Source organism: Carcharodon carcharias, chromosome 17 (assembly GCF_017639515.1).
Source record: "Carcharodon carcharias isolate sCarCar2 chromosome 17, sCarCar2.pri, whole genome shotgun sequence".
NCBI classification, from domain to species: domain Eukaryota; kingdom Metazoa; phylum Chordata; class Chondrichthyes; order Lamniformes; family Lamnidae; genus Carcharodon; species Carcharodon carcharias.
In genome coordinates this window covers 15771985-15798497 of record NC_054483.1, presented here as the reverse complement: position 1 = coordinate 15798497, position 26513 = coordinate 15771985, and the positions used below count along the sequence as shown (strand labels likewise).

General features: G+C 40.8%; 2 protein-coding genes across 5 annotated transcripts in view; one reads left to right on the top strand and one right to left on the bottom strand.

The window, feature by feature from the left end:
• Positions 1-2174: 2174 nt before the first annotated feature.
• mrps24 (mitochondrial ribosomal protein S24) lies at positions 2175-6256 on the top strand. Its single transcript, XM_041209078.1, has 4 exons — positions 2175-2244; positions 4008-4076; positions 4636-4747; positions 5196-6256. Exons 1-4 carry the CDS (start codon positions 2203-2205, stop codon positions 5477-5479), a joined length of 507 nt encoding a protein of 168 aa, XP_041065012.1. The 5' UTR covers positions 2175-2202; the 3' UTR covers positions 5480-6256.
• Positions 6257-11300: 5044 nt separating this feature from the next.
• nsd3 (nuclear receptor binding SET domain protein 3) overlaps positions 11301-26513 on the bottom strand; it is an 80006-nt gene continuing 64793 nt past the window's right edge. For all 4 annotated transcript variants that reach the window (XM_041209220.1, XM_041209224.1, XM_041209222.1 and 1 more), the window contains 4 exons: positions 26198-26339; positions 25432-25538; positions 20761-20965; positions 11301-19375 (listed from right to left, as the gene is read on the bottom strand). In XM_041209220.1, the coding sequence (XP_041065154.1) occupies positions 19128-19375; positions 20761-20965; positions 25432-25538; positions 26198-26339 (702 nt within the window). In that variant the 3' untranslated portion in view covers positions 11301-19127. The remainder of the gene's footprint in view (positions 19376-20760; positions 20966-25431; positions 25539-26197; positions 26340-26513) is intronic.

The window sequence follows — 26513 nt, the reverse complement described above, 5'->3', positions numbered from 1 at the left end:
TACGATACATCATCAAAAAATTCTTCAGCTTCAACTTCCAATCTGTTTGAGTCCTCACCTTCAATATGGCCGTTTTGAATGCCTGAGCAAAGCGCTCCACTTCACCATTTGAGGATGGTTGGTCAGGCGAAATGAGAATCTGCTTGATCTCATTGTTTTTTAGGAATGTTTAAAATTCACATGATGTGAACTGTGTGTCTGACAATGGCACAATCTGCTCTGGCAATGCAAAAGTAGTGAATACATTCCAGAGAGCATCAATGGTCTTTGCTGAATTAGTCAAGCTCATAGGAATAAAATGAGGCCACTTTGTGGGAGCATTCACCACAATCAGGAACGTATGTCCGAGAAGTGATCTGGCAAAGTCCACATGAAGTCTCTGCCATAGTTGGTCAGGCCAATCTGATGGATGTAATGGGGTAATCACTGACCAGGCCTTCAACGTCTTCAGTTCTGTCTTTTCACTTTTTTTGTAACCTTTAGCCTTATTTGCTGGTGCAGTCTGAGGTTTGTACACTCTGGCCCTTTCTGCCATGTTCTGATCATCATTTCCCTTAATCTTACCTTGCTCTTTTTCCCTTCTTTGCTCTGTTTAATTTATCTCATCTTCCCAAACTTGATCCCTTGCCCCCACTTTTTAGTTTAAAGCTCTTTCTGCTGCCCTAGTTATACAACTCACAAGAACATTGTCCCAGCATGGTTCAGGTGAAGAACATCCCAATGGTACAGTTCTCACTTTCCCCAGTACTGGTGGCAGTGTCCCATGAATCCAAACTCATTTCTCCCACACCAATTTTTCAGCCACACATTCATCTCTCTAATTTTATTTACCCTATGCCAGTTTGCTCATGGCCCAGCTAGTAATCCAGAGATTATTACCTTTGAGGTTCTGCTTTTTAATTTTTCCCTAGCTATTCTTATTCCCTCAGCAGAACCTCTTTCCTAATTCTAAATATGTCATTGATACCTACATTGACCACAACCACTGGATCCTTCCCTTCCCACTGCAACTTTCTCTCCAATCCAGGAAAAATGTCCCAAACCCTGGCATCAAGCAGGCAACACAGCCAGCTGGACTCCACTCCTGGCTGCAGATAACTGTCTATCCCCCTGACTATACCGTCCCCAACTACTACTACATCCCTATTACCTCCCCCGACTTGAATGGCTTCCTGTACCATGGTGACATGGCCAGTTTGCTCATCCACCCTGTAGCCACCACCTTCACCCTGACAGGCTGCAAGAACCTCAAACCCTGTTGGACAATGGCAAAGGCTGAGGCTCCTCCGCTTCTACCTTCCGGGTCCCCTTATCTGCCTCACTCGCGGTCACACCCTGACCAAACCAGAAGACCCTAAGCTAAGGGATGTGACCATCGCCTGGTACAAAGTGTCCAGGTAAACTTCTCCATGTTACAACACTCCATCCCTGATGTATCGCCCTGTCTGCAGCTCAGCTTCCAGCTCAATTACTCTGAGCCAGCATTCTTCAAGCCGCAGGCACTTACTGCAAACCTGACTGCCCCGGATCACCTGGGTGTTCAGGAGCTCCCACATTCTGCAGTCGCAACACATCAGCTGTCCTGCCATCTTTATATTGTGTTTAATTAATTTATAATTAATCAACACTGCCACTTCCATAACCTTCACTACTGCTAGTAAGCTTTACGACAACTCATAATGACTAATAAAATTACATGAGTTCTGAAGATAAACTAACAAAATATTCACCAACCAATAACTCATCTGTTTTCCTGTGGCAGCGCACTTTGATTTCTCCCAAAACGTGGCCACTCCAATCCATAGGCTTGGGTGGGATTGCTCTTCTAGGTGGCGGTGACTGTGTCTGGGTCCCCTTTTCGCCTGCTTTCTCTCTCCCATTTACTCTCTTTCCCTCCTTCTCGTGGACACGACGCTACAAGAAAGCCTCGCCCTTCACACCTCACGACGCCTTCAAGCTCTCACCACCGGGGGCTCCGCCAAGTTAAACCGCGCCTGCGCGCAGCGCACCGCTCATATCGCGCGAGCAAAGACCGTTGGTGACATCACCGCAAATTTGCGCCAACTCTTCTGCTCGGGATTATTTTATTTTTGTAATTGAGTACCTCTTCATAACCATACATAAATACATAAACATAAACCAGGCGTCCGGAGATTATCGCCATCTTTTTAATGTGCGATCCCACAATCCTGTGCGTCTAATATGGCGGCGCTCGCAGCGTACCGGAGTTGCTGTCAGCTGCCGGTAAAAGAATGTAGTTTAAACTGTTCACAATATTTTTTATCATGTTCCTCGGTGTTAATACTTGCCTGTTAACTCTGAAATTAGTTGATGTTCATAACCAGCCGGGGGGGGGGGGGGGGGGAGGTATTTTACCACAATTAACATTGATGGTAGTTGGGAGAATTGATTAAATGAAACCCTGAATGGATGATTTATATATGTGAACAGAAAATGTAATTTAATCGGTCGGGGCAGACCATTCATCAGCATTCCATGTTTCTCTTGCTTCCCACACTTGTCTCTCAGAAGCTCCCGTCTTAAACCTTTCACGACCACCGACTTTCAAAAGAGTTCCGATGAAGTCTTAGGGACTCGAAACTATTTCTCTGTCCACAGATACTGCCAGACCTACCCAGTTTTCCCAGCATTTTGTTTATATTTAAGTACTTCGTGTTGTCACTTATAATGTAGGGAACAGCAACCATTTTGCAAGAGCAAAATCCCACAGAAAGCAATGTTTTGATGACCAGGTAGTCCTCAGTCAGCATCACAGAAACAGATTAACTATTGGCCACGATAGCAGGGATAATACCTCCAGCACTTCTTCTTTTACTTGTATCTGAGAGAGCTGACAGGGCCTCAGTTTATTGTTTGATCTCAAAGACAATACCCTGAAAGTGCAATACTCTCTCAGCAGCATACTAGAGCGTCAGCCTCTACTTTTGTACCCAACACCTGGAGTGACGCTTGAACCCAGAACCTTGTGACCAGCTGAGTCATGGCCTTGAACACTTCTGATATCAGTTTCTTCTTTAATCAGTGCTGTTAATAATAGGGGAGATTTAAGGGTCAAAGACTGATCGTTAAACAAATGTCTATTTTTAGTCATGTGATATATCAAACATGTATTTTTAAAACTGTATGAGATTTGACTATTTTGTAACAGCTTCCAGTTAAAAGTGAAAGGAACCAAATTTATTTTAGCCGAAATTATAATTAATTTGTATAATCACCACTGATAGAAAGATATTTGATTTAACACTGAGCCATGTCAGAGGATGATTAAATGACCAGATTTGCTTTTCCTTTTCTCCCTTGAAATGTTTCTCATTTCATCTCCACTATCAATACTTGGCCTGTAGCCCAGAAATTGCAACAAGAGCTTGATTCCAAGTCTTTTGGAGAGAACATTTTAATAAATTTTGTACCCATCCTCAAGAACTGGATACTATATCACAAAGAAAAGAAGGAGACACAATCACTTAAACCGGTTAACCTGTGCTTTGCCTCAACACTGCCTACCAGCTTCTGACACATATCTTGTTTTGTCTTTAGCTAGCATGCTCCTATCACTTGTTTGATCGCCAAAATCAAATTGAGGTTTTGGGGAGAAAGAAATTAAAACGGTGGGGAGAAATTCTTGAAACATCTTCCGAGAATTTGCTTCATCAGTTTGTTTCCATCCCGCCAAGGAAGGATGCAGTGCTTGATCTGGTTCTGGCCAACTGGCCTCCTGTACTGTAATATCCGCTCTAGAGCTACCATTTGTGAATTTATATTACCAAATTAACTGATCAGTCATGATAGAGATCAGCCTGCATAAAAGTCAAATTGTTTAGTCTAAATTAACAGTGGAGGAAGACCAGTTTAAATAAAATTTGCTTTAGAGGAAAATCCTTGATTTAATGCTGTTATTTCATCACGTTTGTAATTTAAGTTCAAGCTTTCTTAAAGCAAACAATAACCCAGTTTGAAGGCATTAACACTGTGAACTTGAATTTCAGGTTTTGTCATCTTGGCAATGTGGGATTGCATGGAGAAGAGGTATACAGACAACAGTACCATGCTTCAAGGTAAAAGGGTTACAATAATAGTATTAGGATTGTATGGTTCTTATTCACTCTCCAGGAACTTGAAGTTAAATATCAGAGATCAGAATGAATTCATCTGTTAACCTGAGGCAAATTTGATGAACCTTTAACTGGTGCAAGATGGAGAAAACTTAGCAGGCAAAATTGGGATGGTGACAGCAGGGGAGACCTGGGGAGAAATGGAACGGTAATTGACAGAGGTTATAGATTTAAAGTCGTTCACTCATGGAGAAATTAGGTTAAATTTCTTCACATTGAAGGTTGTTCAGATTTGGATGCGCTCCCTGAAAGAGTGACGGAAGCAGATTCCACAGTAACTATCAAAAAATAAATAGACATGTACTTGATGGGTCTAATTGGCAGGGTTATGGATAAAAAGCTGGTGTGTGGGACAAATTAGACAGCACTTTCAAAGAGCTGGCACAGGCATGACATGGTGGTACTGTAAGATTTTATGGTTCTAGTTTTAATGGGAAGGGTGAAAGAATAGACTAAAAGATTCTCAGTGTAACAAGGAAGACACTAAAATTCTTTTTTCTAGAACCGAGCTGCCCGTGTTCGTGTTGGCAAGGGTAATAAGCCAGTTACCTACGAGGAGGCGCATCCACCTCACTTCATTGCTCACAGAAAAGGTTGGCTGTCTCAACATACCAGTAAGTGACTAGCAACTTTATTTTGTTTCTTTGAACATGATATTACTTTCTGAGTATGGCTAATTGAGTAGAAAGTACCACAAGAACTCCACAGAAGTTGGCAAGTTCATAAAAATGCTTTGAAACTACATGAGGCAGTAAAATTGTTTTACAGATTCCAAGTAAATAACTTTAGCAAAACAGATTAAAGAACCAATGCATGTTAATATTAAATTGGATATGGTTGAAATTCAAATATTAATCTGCTTATGGTGTTCCAATTTCCAAATGTTCAACAATGTTAGTAAAGAAATAAGGATCACTTTCCACACAAGTGGCTCTAAGCAGACCTACCTGAGGATGGTGCTGTTGAGAATTATCTAATAATACTTGATCTGGCATTAGATTAACTACATTTGCAGCTTTCAAGCAACAGCAGAGGTTACTAAATATCTTCATCTTGATTCAGGCAATCTGGATAGCGAAGAGGGAGCTGCAGAACGCACAATTGAAGATGTCTTCATCCGCAAGTTTATATTTGGAACATTCCATGGATGTCTGGCCAATGAAGTGGTGTTGAAGAGAAGAGCGAACATCATTGTCATCTGTGCCATCTTCATTCAAAAAATGCCACCTCAAAAGTTCTATTTCCTAATAGGCTATACTGAGACTCTCCTCTCGTATCTGTATAAATGTCCTGTCAAGATGGAAATTCAGACAGTGGATAAGAAGACTGTATACAAATACATCTGACCGTATGCTCAAAAATCATGACTTACTGATATATGCTCCATTATTCAAAGAGTCCTGTTGCCTGGTTGTTTTGTAATTAAGAAGCAAAACTGCTCTACTTGATATTTTGGATACCAGATGGAAAATGCTGCAATAATTTATATTTTTGTTTGCTACCTTTTCTAATTTTGTCCTTCTCAGAAATTATACAGTGTTTGTGCGCATTAAAACTTTGGGCTTTGTGGATGGAGGAGTCAGGCTCCTACCCTTGAACTCCATGCCACCTCTAGTGCAAGAAGGCACTACAGAACTTACAGGGCAACTCAATGAAGGCCAGTAAATTACTGAACATGTCCAATCATCTTTGGCTGCAGTTGCTCATTGGAGCACTCTGTCCGAAGAGAAATTGGAGGAACAGTTGGTCAAACTACTCAGAAGTACCACTTAATCCACACTTGTTGGGGAAATGGTGATGTTGACATGTGAGTGAGGAAAATAAACTTTAAATGAGTGTGCAACAGGTCTTGGTATTCTTGGAATAGACCAGGGACACAGTTAAGACTGTTTCCTTCAGTAGCATTGGTTTGGGGCCAGGAAGGAAGTCTCTGAAATCTGCAGCATTTCCCATTTGGCAGCACTGTATGTCCCCACTCCTGTAGTCACAGGGAAAAAAAAATTGTACCAGACTCATGTAAAATTCTAAGTTACTTCATGACCATTTTACTGTTCAAGAGACTGTCTACCATTGTAATTGTGCTATACAATTGAAGTTGTGTTAATAAACAGCTTACTATAAAATCTTGGTACTGCATTTACATGGCTATAATTTATTCAGCAAGTGTTGAATATTTCATCATAGTTTGCAAACATAAGGGAAAGATGAGGTTCAATATGTTTCAACCATTAAGTTGGAGTAATTTATGCTGCCCTCTAATGGGGCTTCCCTTCATTGCATGAAGACAGCAGCAAACATGCATTTTTTTGGATATGAGATATTCTTTGGTAAACCCTCATAAGACAACTTCCTCATGAAGCCAGTATATTTTCAGGTTAAGGTCTCTTACATTCAGGTAGACAAAAAGGGTTTGAAGGCACGACTCAGCCTGAGTTATAGTGGAGTGACCACCAATGGTAGATCAGACTTGTCAGTGAAGTTGCACATACTGTGTGCTTGTTTTCCTTTTTAATTCATTTGCAGTATTGTGGAGTGACTGGCAAGACTAGCATTTATTGCCTATCCCTAATCTTTGACGGTAGTAGCTACCTTCTTGAACCGTTGCAGTTCATCTGGTGTAGGTACCCCAATAGTGCTATTAGGTTAGGGAGTTCCATGATTTTGACCAAATGACGAGGAAGTAACAGCGATTATAGTTCCAAATGATTAGGAGGGAAGCTTGCAGGTGGTGGTCTTCCCAAGGGCCTGTTACCCTTGCTAGAGGTCAGGGCTTTGAGAGGTGCTGTCAAAGAAGTCTTGTTAAGTTCTTGCACTGCACCTTGTAGCTGGTACACACTGCTGCCACTGTGCAGTTGTGGAGGCAAGGAATATTTAAGCTGGTAGAGGGGTCAACTAAACAGGTTGGTTTACCTTGGATGGTGTCAAATTTCTCGGAAGTATTATTGAACCTGCACTCGTTCAGGCAAGTGGAGAGTGAGTGTGCCTTGCAGATGGTGGAAAGGCTTTAGGAAGTTAGGAGCTGAGTTACTCTCCACAGAATTCCCCGCCTCTGACCTGCTCTTGAAGCCACAGTATTAAATGGCTGATCCAATTCAGTTCCTGGTCAATGGTAACCCTAGCGATGTTGATGGTGGGGGATTCAGCAATAGTAATACCTTTGAACATCAAGGAGGGGATGATTAGATTCTCGTTAGAGATGGTCACTGCCTGCTACTTGTGTGGCACAAATGTTACTTGTCACTTACCAGCTCAAGTCTGCATGCTATCCAGGCCTTGCTGCACATGGGAGTGGGCTGCTTCAATATATGTAGAGTCGTGAACGGTACTGAAACATCCCCACTTCCAACATTGTGAGGGGAAGGTCAATGATGAAGCAGCTGAAGAAAGCGGAGCCAGGATTTCCTGAGGAAATCTTGTCGCCATGTCCTGGGATTGAGATGATTGACCTCCAACAACCACAACTTTTGTGCTCAGTATGACTGCAATCAGCAGAATTTTTCATAGTAGTATTGATTTATCCTAGGGCTCGTTGAGGCTACATTCAGTGAAACGCTGCTCTGGGTCAAGGACAGTCACTCTCGCCTCACCTCTGGAATTCAGCTCTTTTATCCTTAAATGGACCAAGGCTGTGATGGGTGATCCTGGCTGAACCCAAACTGAACAATGGTGTGCAAGCGGTTGACAGCACTTTCATCACTTTGCTGGTGTTGGTAGATGGGACGGTACTTGGTTGTATTAGATTTTTTCTTCTCTTTGTGGACATGACATACCCAATAATTTTCCACATTGTCGTAGCTCTACTGGAAAGCTTGGCCAGTGAACACAAACCTTGGGCCACAGCTATGTCAGGGAGAAAACCTTTGCTGTAACCAGTGTGTGCAGCTGTTTCTTCATACCACTTGGTCTGAATTGAATAAATTGAAGACTGGCTTCTGTGATGGTGGAAACCTCCACTCCACACTTCTGGCTGAAGATTTTCTTCCCCCGTTTCGACCACTTCCAGTGCAATGTTACCATCAAACACATCTTCAACTCCTCCCTTTTCAGCAGTCTGAAGAAACTACTCCTCCGTCTATTCTTCAAACACCAGCTCCACTTCTCACAGTACCTTCCTTGGTGCAAGCTCAGGAGATATAGCCACTACCCTTTCATTTCTTCCTACACACTCCTTCATGCAGATGGCTGCTCTAAAGGACATAAATGCACTATTTAAAATACAAGTTAATGTAGTGCAACATCCCAAGGTTCTTCATAATGCATCATAGAGGAGGAGAGGTGGTACCTCGCAGAGATGCAGATAAGTTTAGGAATGAATTTCAAAGTTTAGACCTGCAGTAGCTAAGGCCAATGGTGGAGCAATTAATATCAGGGATGCTCAGTCCACCAGTATCGGAAGAGTTAAATTTCAGCTTTGATGGAAATATGCTTTAAATTACACTGCTAAGGAATTAAGTTTGATAACATTTTAATTTGCAAAATCACAAATCTAAAATCTTCCGTGAACCAGAGCATCCTATGCTGAAAATGAGCTGGATTCAAATATCTTGGGGAAGATTTTTCCCGTTTGTAAATCTGTTTAGTGAATGCATATCTAATATTACTTTAAATATCAGGTAAGGAAGACATGCCCTTGCACCACCCGCCCAAAGAGTTATTCTATGTGACCTTGCCCAAATTCTATACATATCTTTAATTTTAAAGATTAGAGGTTGCAGGGAAGACTGTGTGTGCAGTTGGACGTGATCCACTGAACTCAAAGTTTGTTTGGACATCTCGAGTGTAACTGAGGTTTAACAAACTCTAGTCTTTGATGGCTCCCCTCAAAATGCATCAATTTAAACCTCTGTGCATTAAACTGCATCTGCCCTGTGTCTGCCCATTTTACATCACAAAATTCACAGCTGTTTCAGGTTGGAAGGCAAACACACTATCTGCTCATATAGCATTTCCACACCTTTCAACATCCCTCAAATTAGACATGATGAAAAAAGTTCACAGAATTATGAACCCAATCCCAATCCTGTAGGCAGCTGAAAATGGAATATTTATTCTGTTGGCCAAACTGGCTTCCGAGATCCACAGCCCTTCCATTCACCAAGCTGCACATTATACCATTGGGGCATAACAAGATACCAACCTTTCAAGTTGTTACTGAACATCCTTTTACTCATCACAAAAACAGAATTACCTGGAAAAACTCAGCAGGTCCGGCAGCATCGGCGGAGAAGAAAAGAGTTGACGTTTCGAGTCCTTATGACCCTTCGACAGAATCATTTTCCTCATGCCTTGCATGTGGTGAACACTCCAACCCCTTGACTGGCCTTTATATCTGCTCCTCGACCTCTTACTTTGGAAGCTGAGCTTGCTTTCCACTAACCCCTCTACCTCCCCAATTCATGCCCCCTTTGAGTTCTTAGATAATATCTCTCCCTTCCATCTCTGTTGAATGACAAAGTCTGTTTCCTTACACTGGGCTCTGAGGCTGGTCCAATTCAGCAGGCAGTTCCAAAATTAATCAACCTATGTTTCTTACCTTTTAAGACTCATTCACAGTTTTAAAATCCACACTTGACCTTCCCAGTGTACAAAGATACTGAGCTCTATTTTTCATTCCTCCCTCGAGTGGCTTCAAGCCCAAGTTATTAGTACAGCTGGAAAATATTTTTAGTACTTAGATTAGCTTGTAACAGAAAAACGGACCATTCGGCCAAACTGATCCACACGAGCCTCCTCCTTCCCTAATTCAGTTAACTATATTAACGTATTCCTTTCTCCGTCATATGGTGAACAAGCTCCATCTTAAAAGCAGCTGTTTCCTGGGTCTATTAAGTTGTACTTATCTGGAGCCTTTAATCTAACTAAACGTTCCATGGTGCTTCACAGTCTATTTATTTTGCCCATCAGCTGATTTGTATTGGGTCTTACCCTGAGTGTTTAAAACAGAAGGTGTCCCCGGTAGTTCTTCCAACCACTTGCACTTCTGCCCCACACTAAGGCTGGATAAAAAACAATTAAAAATAAGGAAAAACACAGTCCCATTCACTTCTTCTTTGCAGATATTGTGCCCTCTGATTATAGTAGGGAATTTGTGCGCCATTGTAAACTTTGAGCAACAATGCTCACATCCAGATTGTGCCACCATTGCCCCAAGGTGGTGATGGTGAACCCTCTCTTTGAACTACTTCAATCTTTATGATGATGGCACTGTCAGTATTGGTTGATTTTCTAAACAGTGAGGTGGTTGGAGAGAGTGACACATCAGATTACATTGTCCAGTAAGTGTGTTGAGCATTGATCATCTGGACATTCTTTCCCACCTTTCTTTCTCTACATCACTCAGTTATACAGAGCACCCCTGTTTCCTGCAATAGTCAGTGTGGAGACAATTCTTGGCATTCCTGGGGAAAGCAAATTTTTGGATGCCCAAAGTCCAATGCATCATAACAGAAAGATCTGTTCAGGCCATCAAGCAGGTTCTTTCACTGATCTGTGTAGGGGTTATGATCTCCTCTTCTGTCCAATTTAGAGTGCGAATCTGGAATGGTTCTGCACAATTTTTCATTGATCACTCCTTCCCCTCCAAAGTGAAGTCCAACCCTGGTTTTGGTTTGCAATTTCAATTAAGATTAATCTTTTATGTTTATTCCTTTGTCTGCCCTCTCTGCTACCACCTTCAAAACCGATGATTCCCTTGCTGGCCTCCCAACTGCAATCCATAAACTCCAAAGTGAACTAAACTCAGCTATCACAACCGACACTGCACAAAGTTCCATTTGCCCATCACCTTGTCTGCTCTGAACTGCATTGGCGCACCATTTCCTGACACCTTCAATTCAAATCCTTATCTGGAGTTTCTCCAGAGATTTTTTTCCATCCCTACAAACCCCTCTAGCCCAAATTCTATTCTGAATGCTCCATTCCCCCCTGCACTTCAGCACTGTGTATCTCTTTCTGTCTCTGCAGCCACCTCAGTCTGACATTTTGGAGCTCGCTCCTGAGCTTCCTCAAAATTTAATAATTTGACCTAACTTCCAAGTCATCCCTCTTACTCTCCCATCTGGCTCAGCCTCAAATGTTATTTGTAAAACATGTATAGATTTTTTTTAAAAACACTAAAAGTACATTTTGGTTGCCTCTATTAAACAAGCAGAGAAAGCAGACCCTCCATTTGAACACTGAGAACTGTTTATTGAAATTAAAATCAAGCAAGTCTGAATTTTTTTCCCTTTCAGATCAATGGAATGTCATTACAAATCTTCAGAATGAACCTTTCATGAAAGCAAACCATGGCAAAATTCCAACTTTAATCTGAAATAAAATTTTCTTTAAGAAAAAGAGCCATCTCAGTGACTAATCATATACAAAAAGAATTTAAACAATCCTACATTCAAACACATAGAATACAGTCACAGGCTAGATTACAAGCAGTCCAATTAGTGAGGAGAGGGGCGATGTCCATGTACATTCAGTAAAGCTGCAAGTTTTCACACTCTGTGCAATTACATGTGGAAATGACAAGGTTTAAGAGCAGCATTCCGCAAACTCTGAACAGCAACAGGTCATCTTTGCAACAATACACCCCAAGTGGTTCGATAAGGGAAGTTAGTGTTTGTGTGTTGTCAGCATTGTGAATCCCCAAATCCTGTCTTTGTTTACAAAGCAGTTAGATTTTCTCCAAAAAGGAAACATGCTCAGCAATAACAAGCTGCATGAATGTCATATTTTAAATAAATGGGAAATACAAAAAGAATCTGTTTTTGATTGCTGTGCAACTTTATCCTATTGTACATAATATTTGCAAGAAACACTTCATGACCTGATAATGAGCTATATTGACTTGCAATTAGTCAACATTCCATGGCGTTACAAAAATATACTGCAGCACTGTCTACCTATAAATAAAATTACAAAAACAAATATAACTGTGAAATAATACAGAACTTTCAAGTAATAAAAAATATTTTAGACACTTTGTGTGAAGCCAGGTAAAAGGAGAGCAACTGTTTAGTACCAGTGATGATTCTTATTAATCAACACCCTTTAAGTTGGATTTTAATGCATTTTCTCTCGCAAATGCAGCTTTACAGCATCCAAAAGAAGCAAGCTTTAAGTGCAATATGTTTTCTGAACCTTTTAGATGCTTTTTAAAAAAAAAGGACACAAAAACCCCTTGCTCTGTCAGGACTAATCCAAATGTCTAAAACTGAGGGCCTATTTGTACCACATTGTCAGCATCATTGAATAGCCACATAGGCGTTGCTGCCTGATTCTGGAGTCAGACTGTGATGCTGGAGGGCCAATGGCTTAAGGATCACGGCAAGTGAGATTCTGGCAGCACTTAAGTTGGGCCACCCCTCCCATGAGAACTTCCCTCAGACACTTCTGTCAACATGCCCATTAGCCCTTGAAGTCTGGCCTCTCTCCAAACATTTGAAGAACTGGCAAAGGGCCGTCACAGTATACGCCTATCTAGAAATGGACACTGGAGCTGGCGATCTCACATCCCAAATGAGACTACAACAAGAGCCTGCAAGTGCACTCTGGACTTTGTACCTGAGGCCTCTACTCCTACAGCATGTATAGCCTGCCTGACCAGAGAAACATCCTATCAAAACAACTTCATACTCTTATGATTTCATTGTTTAGTTTTCAAAGTGTGAACTTTCATTTAAAACAAGTCCATATACTGATCGCAAAGTGCTTTATTTCATGGCATTTTGTTCATTAATCTCCTCCCCTCAGTTTCGAATCTTCAAAAACAATTCTGAAAACTGGCAGATGAGATTTACATTCCCCACAAACAACACTCACCTGTACCTTTTTGGTGGCTCAATGATTAGATCATGCTTTGAAAACAGAGCAACAGTTGACGAAGCATCATCATCATACAGGATTGGTGAAGACTGCACAAAGTCATCATTCTCACTGACTTCACCAAAAAAATCAGAGATCCACTGCAAAGCCTGCTCTCTTGCACTGACTTCTAACCCAAGCAACAAGCCATGCCTGATTGTTACTGTGAGGATGGCCCTTGCACCCAATAACAATCTGCCCTTTCCCAAAGTCATAACTCTCTTTGCTTCTCTTGTAAACACATGATAAATGGCATCCTTTTCCAGAACTGCAACCAGCCAAGAGCAATGCAAGACAAGACAGGATAACCACTTCAACTGATTGTTCCTGGAACGGCTATCACTCTTGCTTGGTCAAACCTGAATAACCCAATCTTGTAGTACCTCATTATCCAATGTGCAATATCTTGTAGAAATAGATGAGATGTCAGAGTTCACCATTTTGTTTCCCTCAATCCCTTCTCTTCCACCTTAATGTGACCAGGACCCATGTCCTTTCATAGTATCACACAGCGTCATAGTTTAATAAGACTCATTGACATTGTGCTTGAAGAAAATCTCAAAAGAACACAAATAAGTTAAAGCAATGCTGTACATGTATAACATGTTCCCCTTTCTAACAAAGATTGAATTGCTAAACTTGCCCCCAAATTTCTGTCTTTTTCTTTGTAGTTCTCACAATAAGTAGTTTCAACTGTTTTACCTGAATCCTAGGCTTTCAAACTTTATACATTTAATGTTTCAGTTATTGTGTTCAAATCTGCTGATGACTAAATTCTATCTAGATATAAAAATCTTGAGACCAATCACACATTCTTAATTAGAGTGACTATGCTTCTCCAACCAAAGAATGTTATAGGATAAGGGATAACAGGCCAGGGCCCCGGAAGAGTAAACAAACTTCGAGACATCCGCCTTTCTGTACAGAATGGAACGCTTTATAGGTTCAAACCCTGTTCACATGTTTCACATATTTACATGATTATTATACAATAAAAGACTAACATTTAATTAATAAAACGCTCCTCCCACTGACCAACTGGTATTCAGCATTACAATCTAGAACAATGATAAGACACCCTTTTCCATCAGGTGATGCGAAGCAACTGAACTAAAACTAGCAGGATATGGGGGGAAATACAATTAATATTCAAATATTGAAACCAATACTCTTAACAAAACATGGCTTAGAACATCCTTCTTGGGTGCAATTAATGTTTCAATTTTCCTCCTCGAAGTGGTCCAGACCCTTCCCATTGGATTCACAATCATCCCTTAACATTTTAAAATGTTGTGAGCAATAAGCATTCTGCAATTGTATTTGGAGCATGGCCTTCCAACCAGAGGGAATTTTTTTTTTATAAACTAGCATAAAGTGCTGAAAGCACAAAGGCATGTCACATTTTCTGCCTGCCTTGAGACTCCCAATCAGGCCTCCTGTTTTCAAAAACTCTTTTCTTCATTTAGGAAATCTTCAGTGGTGTCAAGCAAACACATGTAGATTCAAAAATCAATGCAGGCAATCTCACAGAAATGGGAAGAGTTAAGCTTAAGAACCTGCTATCCTGAGAACAATTAGCCTGGGACTCATTTGCATGCTTTGCTTTTTCCTATCACCCAATAACATTTATATATAGCACCCCTGATTTAGCACCCCAAAAGGCAATACAAATTCCTATCTATTTAAACGGATGAATTGCAGAGATTTTTTTTCGATCATAAACTTCCTATCTGGCATATCCCAGACTTATCACAGTAAATACTCTGTTCAAAGATTCCTCATCCTTCCACTGTAAATGCATCCCACAAGCCATGCGCAATCCTTTGCCAGATGTTTTCAATATATTTTCATTTATTAAGGACAACACATCGATGATACAAGCCATTGTCAATTAAAAGACTAAGCTTCAACATTCTTGGAAATACTCCTCTCTCCTCCCCCCACCTGTGTTGGATCACAAGTTGGCAGTTCACAAACTAGGACATCGAGGAAACACAAAGCATCATGTGAATTTCTATATTAATTTTTTTTTTTACATCCTATTGACATAAACCCATACCAGTCAACAACAGTCAAAATATACCAAAAAAAGAGAAAGTTAGTGCCACATGACATACAATCCAACCATTAAGTCACAGTTGACAGCACATTTTCAAACTAACACACTGAGTTTTAAGCCAAAGGTGAGCAATGGGTCAAGGATAAAGGATCAACTTAACTGATATACCACCAGCTCACTAGCCCATGCATGCCATGTTAAAGCTCAGTTTTCAAATGATATTTGTGGAAATCGAGGAACCTTTATTACACCCTTCTCTCCTCTGCAAAATATGCTTCATCTTAACACTTCTTGTTCAACAAACTGCTGAGTAGGGCAGCAAAGGCTGGAACGGTGGGTGCATGGTGGAGGGGGGGAAGTGTTTTCCCTGCCCGATTTTGAGGCTTAGTTCTGACCACCAGCTAAGTTAAAAGTCAGTGCTTGCACCTCCCTCCACCCCAGTCTCCCTGTACTGCCCATGAAAGCTTGGCTGACATGAATGACTACATTCCTGTCATTTTAAAACCGCTGCTCCAATGGACATGCACAATGCTCAAAGACCCTTTGTGTCAAAAAAAAGACTGCGTGCATATGGGTTTCAACCAATTTATAAAACTATTATTAAAATGCTAACTCTGACTGCAGAAGGGAAAAGGATCACCATGCAGGTAGACAAACTGAGTTAGCTTGCTGGACTGGTGGCACATTGCACAACCACAGTCACCATGTAGTGTATTTCTTGTTACAATTGCACAACAAAATGAAAAGTCTCAGCAGAGATACACAGAAGGTAGTTATAGTTCCTAGGTCAGTGCTGTGAGCTATTTTCTGGGAGAAATGAGTCAAGTTGTCCAATTATGAAACAAAAACCCAAAAGGAGGACATGGCCAGCAGTTTTGCATGCATTTGTGGAAAACAGGTGGTTGGGGTGGGGGTGTGCAGGTGTCAATCAGACCTACAGCCCTTACTTAGGACTGCTGAGCAGTGGTCACTGGAGCTGCGGTGACTCAAAGATCAATTTTTACATGTCTAAGACATCTATCCTTATTCATTGTGGTCTGCCTATGAGGTCACCCTAGATGAGAAGTAGCTGTGCTTTCTTCAGTCTTCCCATGGATTTGGCAAGGTGATGTATTACTCAAACTCTCGTCTATAATACCAACAAGTCTAAGCATGGGTAGTAGGTGATTTATTGAACAGGGCAAAGCGGGAGCAGGAGACACACAGTAACCATATCTATCCCCAGGAATAACTTAGTGCAACAATCCAGCTAGAACAAGACACTTTCACATGTTCCTTCCACGGACTTGATTTAAAAAGAAACTTGAGACTTCCAGCTGTTCTCCCACTTGAGTATGATCCCAGACTCAGTGGGAGAGACAGAAAGGGGGAAAGATACATGATTAAATTAAAAATCTCATTCAAAATGAACATAGTTTCATGTAAAAATTTTTGTTGAGAAAGCACAAACAGATAATGGAAGTTGAAATGTAAAACTGATAAATCTGGGAGGAGTCTAAAGTAATCTCACAAACAGAATGCAGCAAAAGAAACAAAATTGGTTTGGGCAAAAGCAATCAGGTGAAGGAGGAGAGAAAGCCACTTCAATAAGCATCTTACATTTCCTTCCAGCATAGTTTGTGCACTGACTATGGCAAGTGGAAATCTCCCCTTGGTAGTAACGAAAATCCTACAAAAACTGAGACGGAGTGACATCACTACCCACTGCAAAAATCTCAACATTGTCCATCTATCCAAGTAGACTGGACACACACTTCACTTCTGAAGAAGAGTCATACGAACTCAACATTATCTCTGCTTCTCTCTTCACAGACCTGCTGAGTTTTTCCAGCATTTTCTGTTTTTATTACACATTTCACTTATTTTCAAGTCCCACTCGGAACTGAAGACAGTAACGTACTTAAATTGGAGGTTGATTGCGAATGGAATGCAAGAGACAGATGCGGTTCCAGACAATTTTGGGAATGGAGAGACCTGCAGTTTGGAACCAGAGGAAGATTCCCCCTTCCTCATCTATCTCCCATCAGCTGCCATTTTATCTAATATCTATACACATTGGTGCACAAAGACCACACTAAGCAAAGATGGAACATGGAAATCCAATGTTCTCAACCAAAAGATGCATTTGTAAAATTGGCCAATTTTAGGTTCACAATCCTGTACACATCTGCCAATAGACAGTTACTCTTTTTGTTGTTGCTGGTTTTAGAAGGGATTGACACAGCTAACAGTCAGGGAGGGAGTCTCCGAAGGTAGATAGTACTCAATAGTCACAGCTCAGCCATGAGCCACTGGAAGAAAATTCAAAGTAGGAAAGCAAATGAGTGAAAAAGATGATAGAATTCAGTTCAAGCAACTGAGGAAACTTGGCAGTTTTACCGAGACATTTTTCAACAGATACCCTGAATTTGCAACACGTAGACATGTGATGGATGAGGAAGTTTTTTTTTGCCATTAAATACAATGCGTGAATAACGCTGAAAAACAAATATCACAAGTTTATTCTACCGAAGTTCTAGTATCAGAACATGATAGGTATAAGGTTATTTTAAATATACAGACATATTTAAATGTTTATTATATACAAGGGTACTTCAGCATAGAATCATAGATTCACAGTTAAGGTTAAGACGAGATTTAATGGAAATGTTCAAAATTATGAGGGGTTTTGGTAAAGTACAGAGTGAGAAACTGTTTGCATTGGTGGGGGATTGTGGGGAGGCGGTGGGGAGTCAGTGACCACAAGACAGATTTAACATACAGGCAAACTGGTAAAAGAAAGAGGGAAGATGAGGAGATTTTTTTTTGCACAGCAAGTTATGATGATCAAGAATGCATTTGCCTGAAAGGATGGTGAAAGCAGATTCAACAGTGACGAAGGAGCAAAAGAAAACTTGGGTGGCTCTTTCAGAGCGGGCACAGGTGTGTTGGGCCAAATGGCCTCCTCTGCGCCACATATGATTCTATGATTCTAGGAGTACTTTCAGTCAGTAAGAGCATTTTAGTTGTCCATAAAACACTCTGTTAAGAGTAAAGATGACACTTCAGTTTTTTTTAAAAATCATGATTTTTTTGATCATAATTTTGCTTTTTACATATAAATGTATAAAAATAATAAAATCACATCAACGTAGCCATAATGGTAGTGCTGATAACAGAAAATATGAACTCCGAAAAGGCAGAACTCAAATTAGAATGCTCACTCATACATGGAGAAAAAACGACCGTAAATATCAATAAAAATTACAATTAAAATGTGGGAAATACATTCCACACTTGAATATCAGATGACATCCGAAGCCACAAAGGTCATAGCTGGGGCTATTTGCATTATCTGAACCTCAAAGAAAACATGACACTACCAGCTACTGTTAGGCTTCATACCTGTATACTGTGCTGGGATTTAAACCCTTTCATATTCTCTTCCTTGCCCTGTCAAAGCTTGAGGCTCAAGAACTGTTCATCTGGCAGTTTACGATTGCTTCTAACGTGGGTTTTATTTTCCTGCTCCTGGTATTAGCAGATCCTGGTGGTCCACTGCAAGGTTCTTCAAAATTAACAAAGTGCTGTACATAATCCACTTTCCATCTTTAGACTGGGGGCAGGTGGGGGATGTTGGGTGTCAGATTTCCCATTTTGACCACCCAAACAAATTCTTATATTGTCCATTCTTTTCTACCCCCACACCCTCCCCTACCCACAACTATTAATTTTAATTTAAACATGAATCAAACAAGCTACATAGCATTATCCTTAGATTTTGGTTTTTAGTGGATAAGGGCAAGTTTTTCTTCTGACATCAAGAATCGGACACAAATACCACTAAACACGAACAATTTAGAGAAAGACAAAAATGAGCACTGTTTCCTGTCGTTACAATAATTCTTCAAGGACAATTGTCACCTTGAGGCGTCCAAAACAAAAAAAAAATCAAAACAATCTTTTGGTCATCTTTACTTACTCCCTCGGAATCTGAGTTTTCCACTCTGCATTATGTACAATCCCCAGAGCCCTTTATAGCAGAACACTAAAGGTTGCCCTGATAAGTACTGCAAGTCCATGACATCTCCATTTGGAAGCATTCACTCGGTGGTTTCTTCACCGGTGTCCTCAGCTGCTGAATTGTTCTGAAGGCTGACAGAGGACGATGAATCAAATTCTGTCGGGCAGTTTGGGTCGTGCTCAGAGCAGCAGAGGCGGCCGTCTAGCGCTGAAGCAGTCAAGGCTCCCTTCTGGTGCTCCTTGCAGTAGGAGTTTGGGCAGAAATCGCAGAAGGAGGTGGATGATTTACCACACTCGTCGCAGTGGTGCCAAGGGCATTCCCATTTCCCTAGGGATAAGAGAAAATATGGACGGGAATTGAAAGAAATAAAATCACAAATTCATTATTTGCTTTCTGCATCTTATAGCCCTCTATGTGCTTCTAGCAAAGGGTTCATCCTGGTGATCCTCTGTACATGCTCCAGATAACAGTTGTGCCCACTCCCTTCATAGCTGAAGTGGAATACAGACTTACTCAGGATATTGGACACAATACCATTACCAAAGATTAATCTGCCGTGATATTTTACCAAACAGAATAGTTGAGGTTTCTTTTACCCCTTTCAGCCTGACTTCTATGTCACAGTGAAGCTGTTCCATACTGTGCCACTGGTCCGAGTGATTAAATGTTTATCATTTGAATTAAGCATGCAGGTACAATGTTGAAGGGCGATTTTTTTTATCTAGTATACTAATACACTAAGTGAAAACAATGGAAGCTTGAAACCATAAGAGTTTTACGTGTTGTGCATCCCTTTCTTTTTTTTCCTGTCTCCATGCACCACACGACTTCTGCCAGCCAATTCACAATCGTATAAATTGCTTCCTCTCTCAATTAACACCCAGCCAATCTACCAAAGAGACGACCAATCTGTGCTTTTCCTTTTGCTCAAGGCACTCCAGAGGCCACAAGATGTATAAAGCAGTCAGTGTTCTCTCCTATGAAAGAAGCTTAGTGTCTCCTCCTGTTTCCCCCACATCCCACCCACTCCCCTCAAGTTGCCCTGCTAACATTGAGAAATCATAAGCTGCAAGCAACACAATAGCAATGAGTGATGAACTGAGCCTGAGTCATGGAAATCCTGATTAAAGTGCTGATTTGCAATTTGCACACCCAGTCTCTATTCGGATCCCCTTACTAATCACACCCAAAGCATACAGACTGAAGTTACAGAAAACTGATCAATGTACATTATGGGAACACATTTTAGGTGGCTTTTCAGGATACTTGAATGAATATACGATTCTCACAAAACCTGGTTTACAACAGTTAAACTTGTGTGAAAGGATGGTAAATTTTAGTCAGCTGCTTTTTCTTCAAGAGGATAAATTTACAACAGATGGTGGTCGGAACTTCCTCACTCAAAGGGTGATGAGCTCCCAGAATAATCCACCAGGTCGGGTTGTAGAACTGCAGGCTTAAGTGGCACACAGCTGGATGTCAAGGACACAAATGTCCATAATCACAGCAATGTGCCTTCATATAGTTCCTTGCAAATATGTAACATTTTAACATGCGCTAACCCTAAAAAGTACTGTGGCTAAAACAACAAATTTAATAGTGCCTTAGTATTTTCATTATCTTCTTCTAAAACATAACAATGAAACAGGGGTATAGAATATATTTTTAAGATACATGCAGTGTATGTACACTGCAAGATTAGTACTGCTTACCAAATGGTGGTTTGGTCAAATTTAGGCACGAGAGATGATATGCTTTGGGGCAATCCTTCTTATCACACATCACCAGCTCGCCTCCATCACAGCAGCGGTAGCAATAGTCCTCATGCATTTTTCTGACATCTATTTTGGTTTTACGTTTCTTCATCTTCTTCTTCGCATTTTTTGCCTTTTCTTCATTTGCTGTTGCAGCAGCAGTCTGGTAAATCCAAGAGGCAAAAAGCAGCATTTCAGTTTCATAAAATCTCTTCAGCAAGTGACCAATTTTTTTCAAAGAGTCACCATTTATAAAAATAATGTCTGCTTTTCCATTTTCAATTCTGTTCAATGAACACCTTAGTCGTTGGTTGTCCAAACTAAACTCTTCTAAAGTAAAAGTTCTAAACTGGAAAAGGGCAAACTTGAATGGGATGGAAGGGGAACCAGCCAGGGTAAAATAGAACAAAAAATTGACAGGAAAAACTGTAATAAAGCAACGAGTTGTCTTTAAAAAAAATATTTCAAGTACAAGCTACACTTATTCCAATAAAGGTCCAAAGGTAAGGGAACCAAAGCCCATATCTCCAGATATGCAGAAACAAACAAAAAAAAAGAGATGGTGCATGATGCCTATCAAGTGAATTCTTCAGAAAAGAGCTAGGCCAAATACCCCAAGTTGAAAGGGGAAGTGAAGAGGAAATCATGACTGGCAAGGAGAGAATAAAAGAATAGAATGGCAGTTGACATCAAAGGGAACCCAAAATTTTCTACCATTCAGCATGTAAATATTAAGTGGATACTAAGAGGTAGGGACAAAGATGGTGATAAGATGCTTGGTGGCGCAGGGAAAGGCTAGAATACTTAACAAGTACTTCCTTCGATCAGTGTTTATGAAGGAAGAGGATACTGACAAAATGTCAATAGAAGTAGAGATGATAGAGATAATGGATAAGGTGAAAATTCATAGGAAAGATGTTCTAGAAAGGCTGGCTATGCTTAGAGTGGATAAAATGCCTGGTCCTGATCACTGAGCAATCTGGGATGTAAGCTAAGTGGGAGTTCAGATAGCATATGGGTTTGCCATAATCTTCCAATCTTCCCTCGATATATGAGAGGTGGCAGAGAATTGCAGAGGGACAAATGTGAAACCCTCAGTGAAGGAAGGGTGTAACAACATTTCTCGTAACTACAAGCCAGTCAGTTTAACATCTGTGGTGGGCAATAATTGGTTGTGTGGGAGGGGCGGGTGGCAGGGAACATCAACAGGCACTTGGAGAAGTTTGAGTTAACTAAGGAGCGCCAGCACAGCTTGGTAAAAGGCACACAGTGCTTGACTAATCTAATTCACATCTCTTCAATCACTAACAGAGGAAGTTAATGAAGGTGAAGCAATGGATCTTGTCCATAAGGATTATAAGAAAGCCTTTGACCAAGTACCCCATATATGGCTGCTTAAGAAAACTGATGCTCATGGAATAGGAGAGTCAGTGTAAGCTTGTATAAAAAATTGGTTTAAGGACAGAAAACAGCAAGACATGGTAAATAGTTATCATAGTCCTGGGATGCATCTGTGGAAGGTCTTAATGAAAGGTCACATCCTCGCACACTTAACTCTGTTTCTCCCTCCACAGATGCTGCCAGAACTACTGAGTATTTCCAGCACTTTTTTCCCTGATAGAGGTATACAAGTTTAAGACAGGTTTAGAGAGGATACACCAAGACAAGTTCATGGTACAAGGACTAGGGGGCACAGACTTAAGGTTTTGGGCAAGAGTTGAATGACGTGGGGAAGAATTTTTTTTTTACACAATGAATGGTAGTGGCCTGAACTCTCCGCCTAAGAGGATGAAGGAAGCAGAGATGAAGAATGATTTCCGAAGGAAAATGGATGGGCACTTAATGGAAATAAACTGCAGGGCTATGGGGATAGACCAGAGGAATGGGATTGATTGGACTTTTCTACAGAGACAGCATGGACTCGACAGGTCGAATGGCCTCCTTCTGTGTCATAATGACTCTACAACTTGATGACCTCTCTTTCTTTCTGCCTGCCCTCCTGTCCACTGATCAGTTGACTGTAGATAATGAACTCTAAAGCTGGTTTCACAATTGGCATGAGATGATCTTGGCCAAGATGGGGGCATTGCAAATGTTACATTTGTTTCTCACATCCCTAAGTTAGGGAATGAACACCTACCAGTGTTCAAGCTCTGGACAGCAATTCGTGACCACACCAAGCCCCCCGCTGCCCTCTCCTGTTCAATGTGCTAGTGTCAGAGCACAAAGCTGGGCTCCCTTCCCCTCCCCATCTGTCCATATGCAGGGGTGTTTTTGACCTTTTTTCTTTTTAAAGTGGGCTCTGGCATGTTTCCCCAAGCTCTCAGTTTGAGAGATCCAATTTAATAGTAACTTTCAGCAAACTCATGTTATGGCTAACTCAGGAGGTTAGTTTATTTACATTCAAACCTGGGAGTGGGTGGGGGCACGGCAGGGGAAGGGGAGCATTCACAACCACACACACACACAGACACAGTAAGGGGGAGGATAGAAAAGAGGAAAATTTATAACTATGGGCAAGAACAGTAAAAAGAACTGCAGAAATGAATATTAGTTCATATGATTTCCTGAGTCCGGGAAATCCAAGTCCAGAGGGCGTTTCCTTCATGACAGAGTTCAGTCCGGATGGGCTTCTGGCTGGAGACAACATGAAAATCCTCGTCAACGTTTCGAGTCCTTCAACGACTCTTCAATGCTTGAAGAATCATATGGGCTCAAAACAACTCTTTCTCTCCACAGATGCTGTTAGACCTGCTGAGTTTTTCCAGCATTTTCTGTCTTTCAGATTTCCAGCATCTGCACTATTTTGCTTTTATGAAAATCCCTTGTAACAGATGACGCTGCAGCACAATGGGCTGTTTTGTGCTCAGGCCACTTGGGGGGCATTGATCAAAGACTTTTCAAATCAAGTAGGCTTTGGGGAGTTGAGAGATGATGGCTGCCTGCTTGGCTCGCCAGGTAGCCTGCTGGAACTCCTTCCAATTCATATTAAAACAGCAGACTGAGCTGTGAGGCTAGAAATATAATATTAAAATAATTCAAATGGCTCGACACATGGGGGTCATGTGACATAGCCCATTAATGAGTTAACTGCAGCCTTGCAAGCAGTTTCTGTGCTCCTGGCTGAAATCCATTGTTTGTCTTAGAAGCAAAATAGTGGTTGTTAACACTTCCTCAGGTGAAACAAGTTTTTGATACCTGTTTTTGTTATCATCCCAGCTGAGGGAGCCAGTTTGTCTGTTAGTCATCTAGTTTTGCAATTATAATGTGGTCTTACAATGGAGTGAGAGATTCCACAAAGACGGGAGTGGAACCCTTTTGTTCTTCTAGTCTCTGTTGGAACCTTCCAGAACAAATGGCTCATCTTGAGTCATGTACCTTGCAGCAGCCATTTTGTGGATCAGCAGGAGTCCATTTTCAAATAGCAAAAAAGAATCAAGTTTTGATACAGACAGTTTTGATTTCTTTTCATGTCTTATTGACATAACAAAAACAAGAGTCTGATGACTCAGTCTAGGTTAAAAGCATCATGAATGCACCCTAGGGCGTGGTACCGATCAGCCGCAGAATGACAACCCAATAATGCACCAACTTCTTCATGAGGTGCAGAAAACTGATTTAAAGAGGAAGGGGAAGCTTGAAATCAAAAACAAAAGTGACCAAGCTATGTATCAACAATGGAGTACAATTGAGGCAGCAGTGTACATATGTGAAGCAAAACTTAACTGATAGAATAAACAGCAGCTTCCAATTTTGTGCAACATAAAAATGCAACATGCATACACTTCAGATGCTATTTAATATGCTGTAAACACAGCTCAGAGCAAATTTTCAAAAATTGCACAGACGTGCAAAAATGGACAAAATTCAACAGTCCACAGAATCTCCTGCATCTCTTTGGTTAACTGAGCCTGTGATACTGGTTGAGATTGGGAGAGCAGAAAGAGAGAAAGAAACAAAGCAGAGATTAAACAACACCGTGGAACTACAGACCAATGTGCACAAGTTCCTTTGGGGAAGAAGGCAAGAAAACATCAAGAGTGACAATCAGGTAGGCTTCTCCTGTCTTTGCTCTGCCTGTACTTCAGTTTCTTGCAGAAGAATAGCAGGCAACTTGTTGCTAAAACAAGGAAGCTCAAAATCACACAGAAACATGAAGCTGAATGTTGCAGCCTGTCAGAAATACAGACTATTTTATGTGTCGACACATTCCAGCAAATGGCAAGTCTGTACCATGGAAAGGAGACACCTTTCCTCACTTGTTTAAGCTCCACATAATTAACCATAGGGAAATCACTTTAGTCTTGATGATAATTGATGATTGATGGCATTTTTGTTTTTGCCACTGTGCATGTAAATTGGCTGCCATGTTTGTCTAAGTAACACCACTGTATTTTGAAAAGTGATGGACAGGCTGTGAAGCATTTGGGGGTGTCCTCAGATTGTGATAAGCAAGTTCTTTCTTCATCAGCCTGGACTGATTTGAAAACAACCTGCTCAAAAATATTTCCCACCGTCTCACTTTTCCTTTTTTTTAGCTAATGCCAATGCTAAATTACTGAAATAAATCTCACTTGTTACAATCGCACATGTCACAGAGATGCCTGAACCAAACCTTATGACACTCACCTTTGGACGCACACCCAGATACCCACTGCAGTTGGGAGCTCCACACTTACATACTGTCTTTCCATTGCCCAAACAATCCAAGTTATAATTGAAGGTTAGTTCAGATCCTAAAGGTAAAATAAATGGGCATTATTTCAACAAGTAGTTCCCACTCTATGGGGGGGGCAATCTACTTAGAAGTTAAAAGACATGAAACAAAAAAGCCAGGCTTATATTGTTGAAGATATCGTATCTCAAAAGTGTAGCAATGCCCTGAAATGCACCCTACCTTGATTCAGTAAAAATACAAAGGAAGCCAAAGTAATATTTTGCGGAGTGAAACCAGTTTGCAACAGCCTCCTACAATGGTACCATTTAACATCTAGTATAATGCCTCGAAGTTTAAAATCACATCATGTCATGGGAGCAAGTAACATGAACAATGTAATATCTGCCAGTATCTAGGCAATTCAATTACCACTTGGTTAACTGAAATGAATCATCCCCAATGGACACTGATATGCTGGGCAACAAATGGAAATCATAGTGTTCCTTTCTATTTTAACAACAGTCTAATAACGGGAGGCGAAATAACCTCACCTAGAATGGAATGAAATTCATGTCATTGCGGCTTCTTCACTCGTTTCTGGACACAGTGACTCAAGGTATTAAAATGCATATTCATGAATGGATTTTCAAACCAATTTCATAACTAGTTTCCATAATGCAAACTAACTGCATCACATCCAGTTCTAATAAAGATCCCTTCACTCCCACAAACTCTCACCTGCTCGTATGTCACAAAGTGCAAAGAGCCCAACACGCGTATCACCGTTCACCATCCATTTCTGCGTCTCACAGTTTGGATTACAACTATGGTTCATGAAGCGGGAGTAATTGCCTTTGGGCCCAGCGTCAATGATCCGATCCTGGAAAAACATAAATTTAATATTTCGTTTCTCTTCACCTTTTGACTAATGAGAATCTTTATTCCTGAAGCCTTTCCTATTTAGAACTCACAGGAAAAATATCCATCACAGTGAAAATATCCAGTTTATGTCTGAAGGATCAACAAGGACAAGGATCTGACAATACAATGCAAC

Excerpts from the sequence above, each read along its gene's own strand:
- mrps24 (XM_041209078.1), top strand. The coding sequence starts at position 2,203 with ATGGCGGCGCTCGCAGCGTACCGGAGTTGCTGTCAGCTGCCG. Across the intron at positions 4,077-4,635 it reads CAACAGTACCATGCTTCAAG|AACCGAGCTGCCCGTGTTCG; the intron begins GTAAAAGGGTTA and ends TCTTTTTTCTAG. Across the intron at positions 4,748-5,195 it reads TTGGCTGTCTCAACATACCA|GCAATCTGGATAGCGAAGAG; the intron begins GTAAGTGACTAG and ends ATCTTGATTCAG.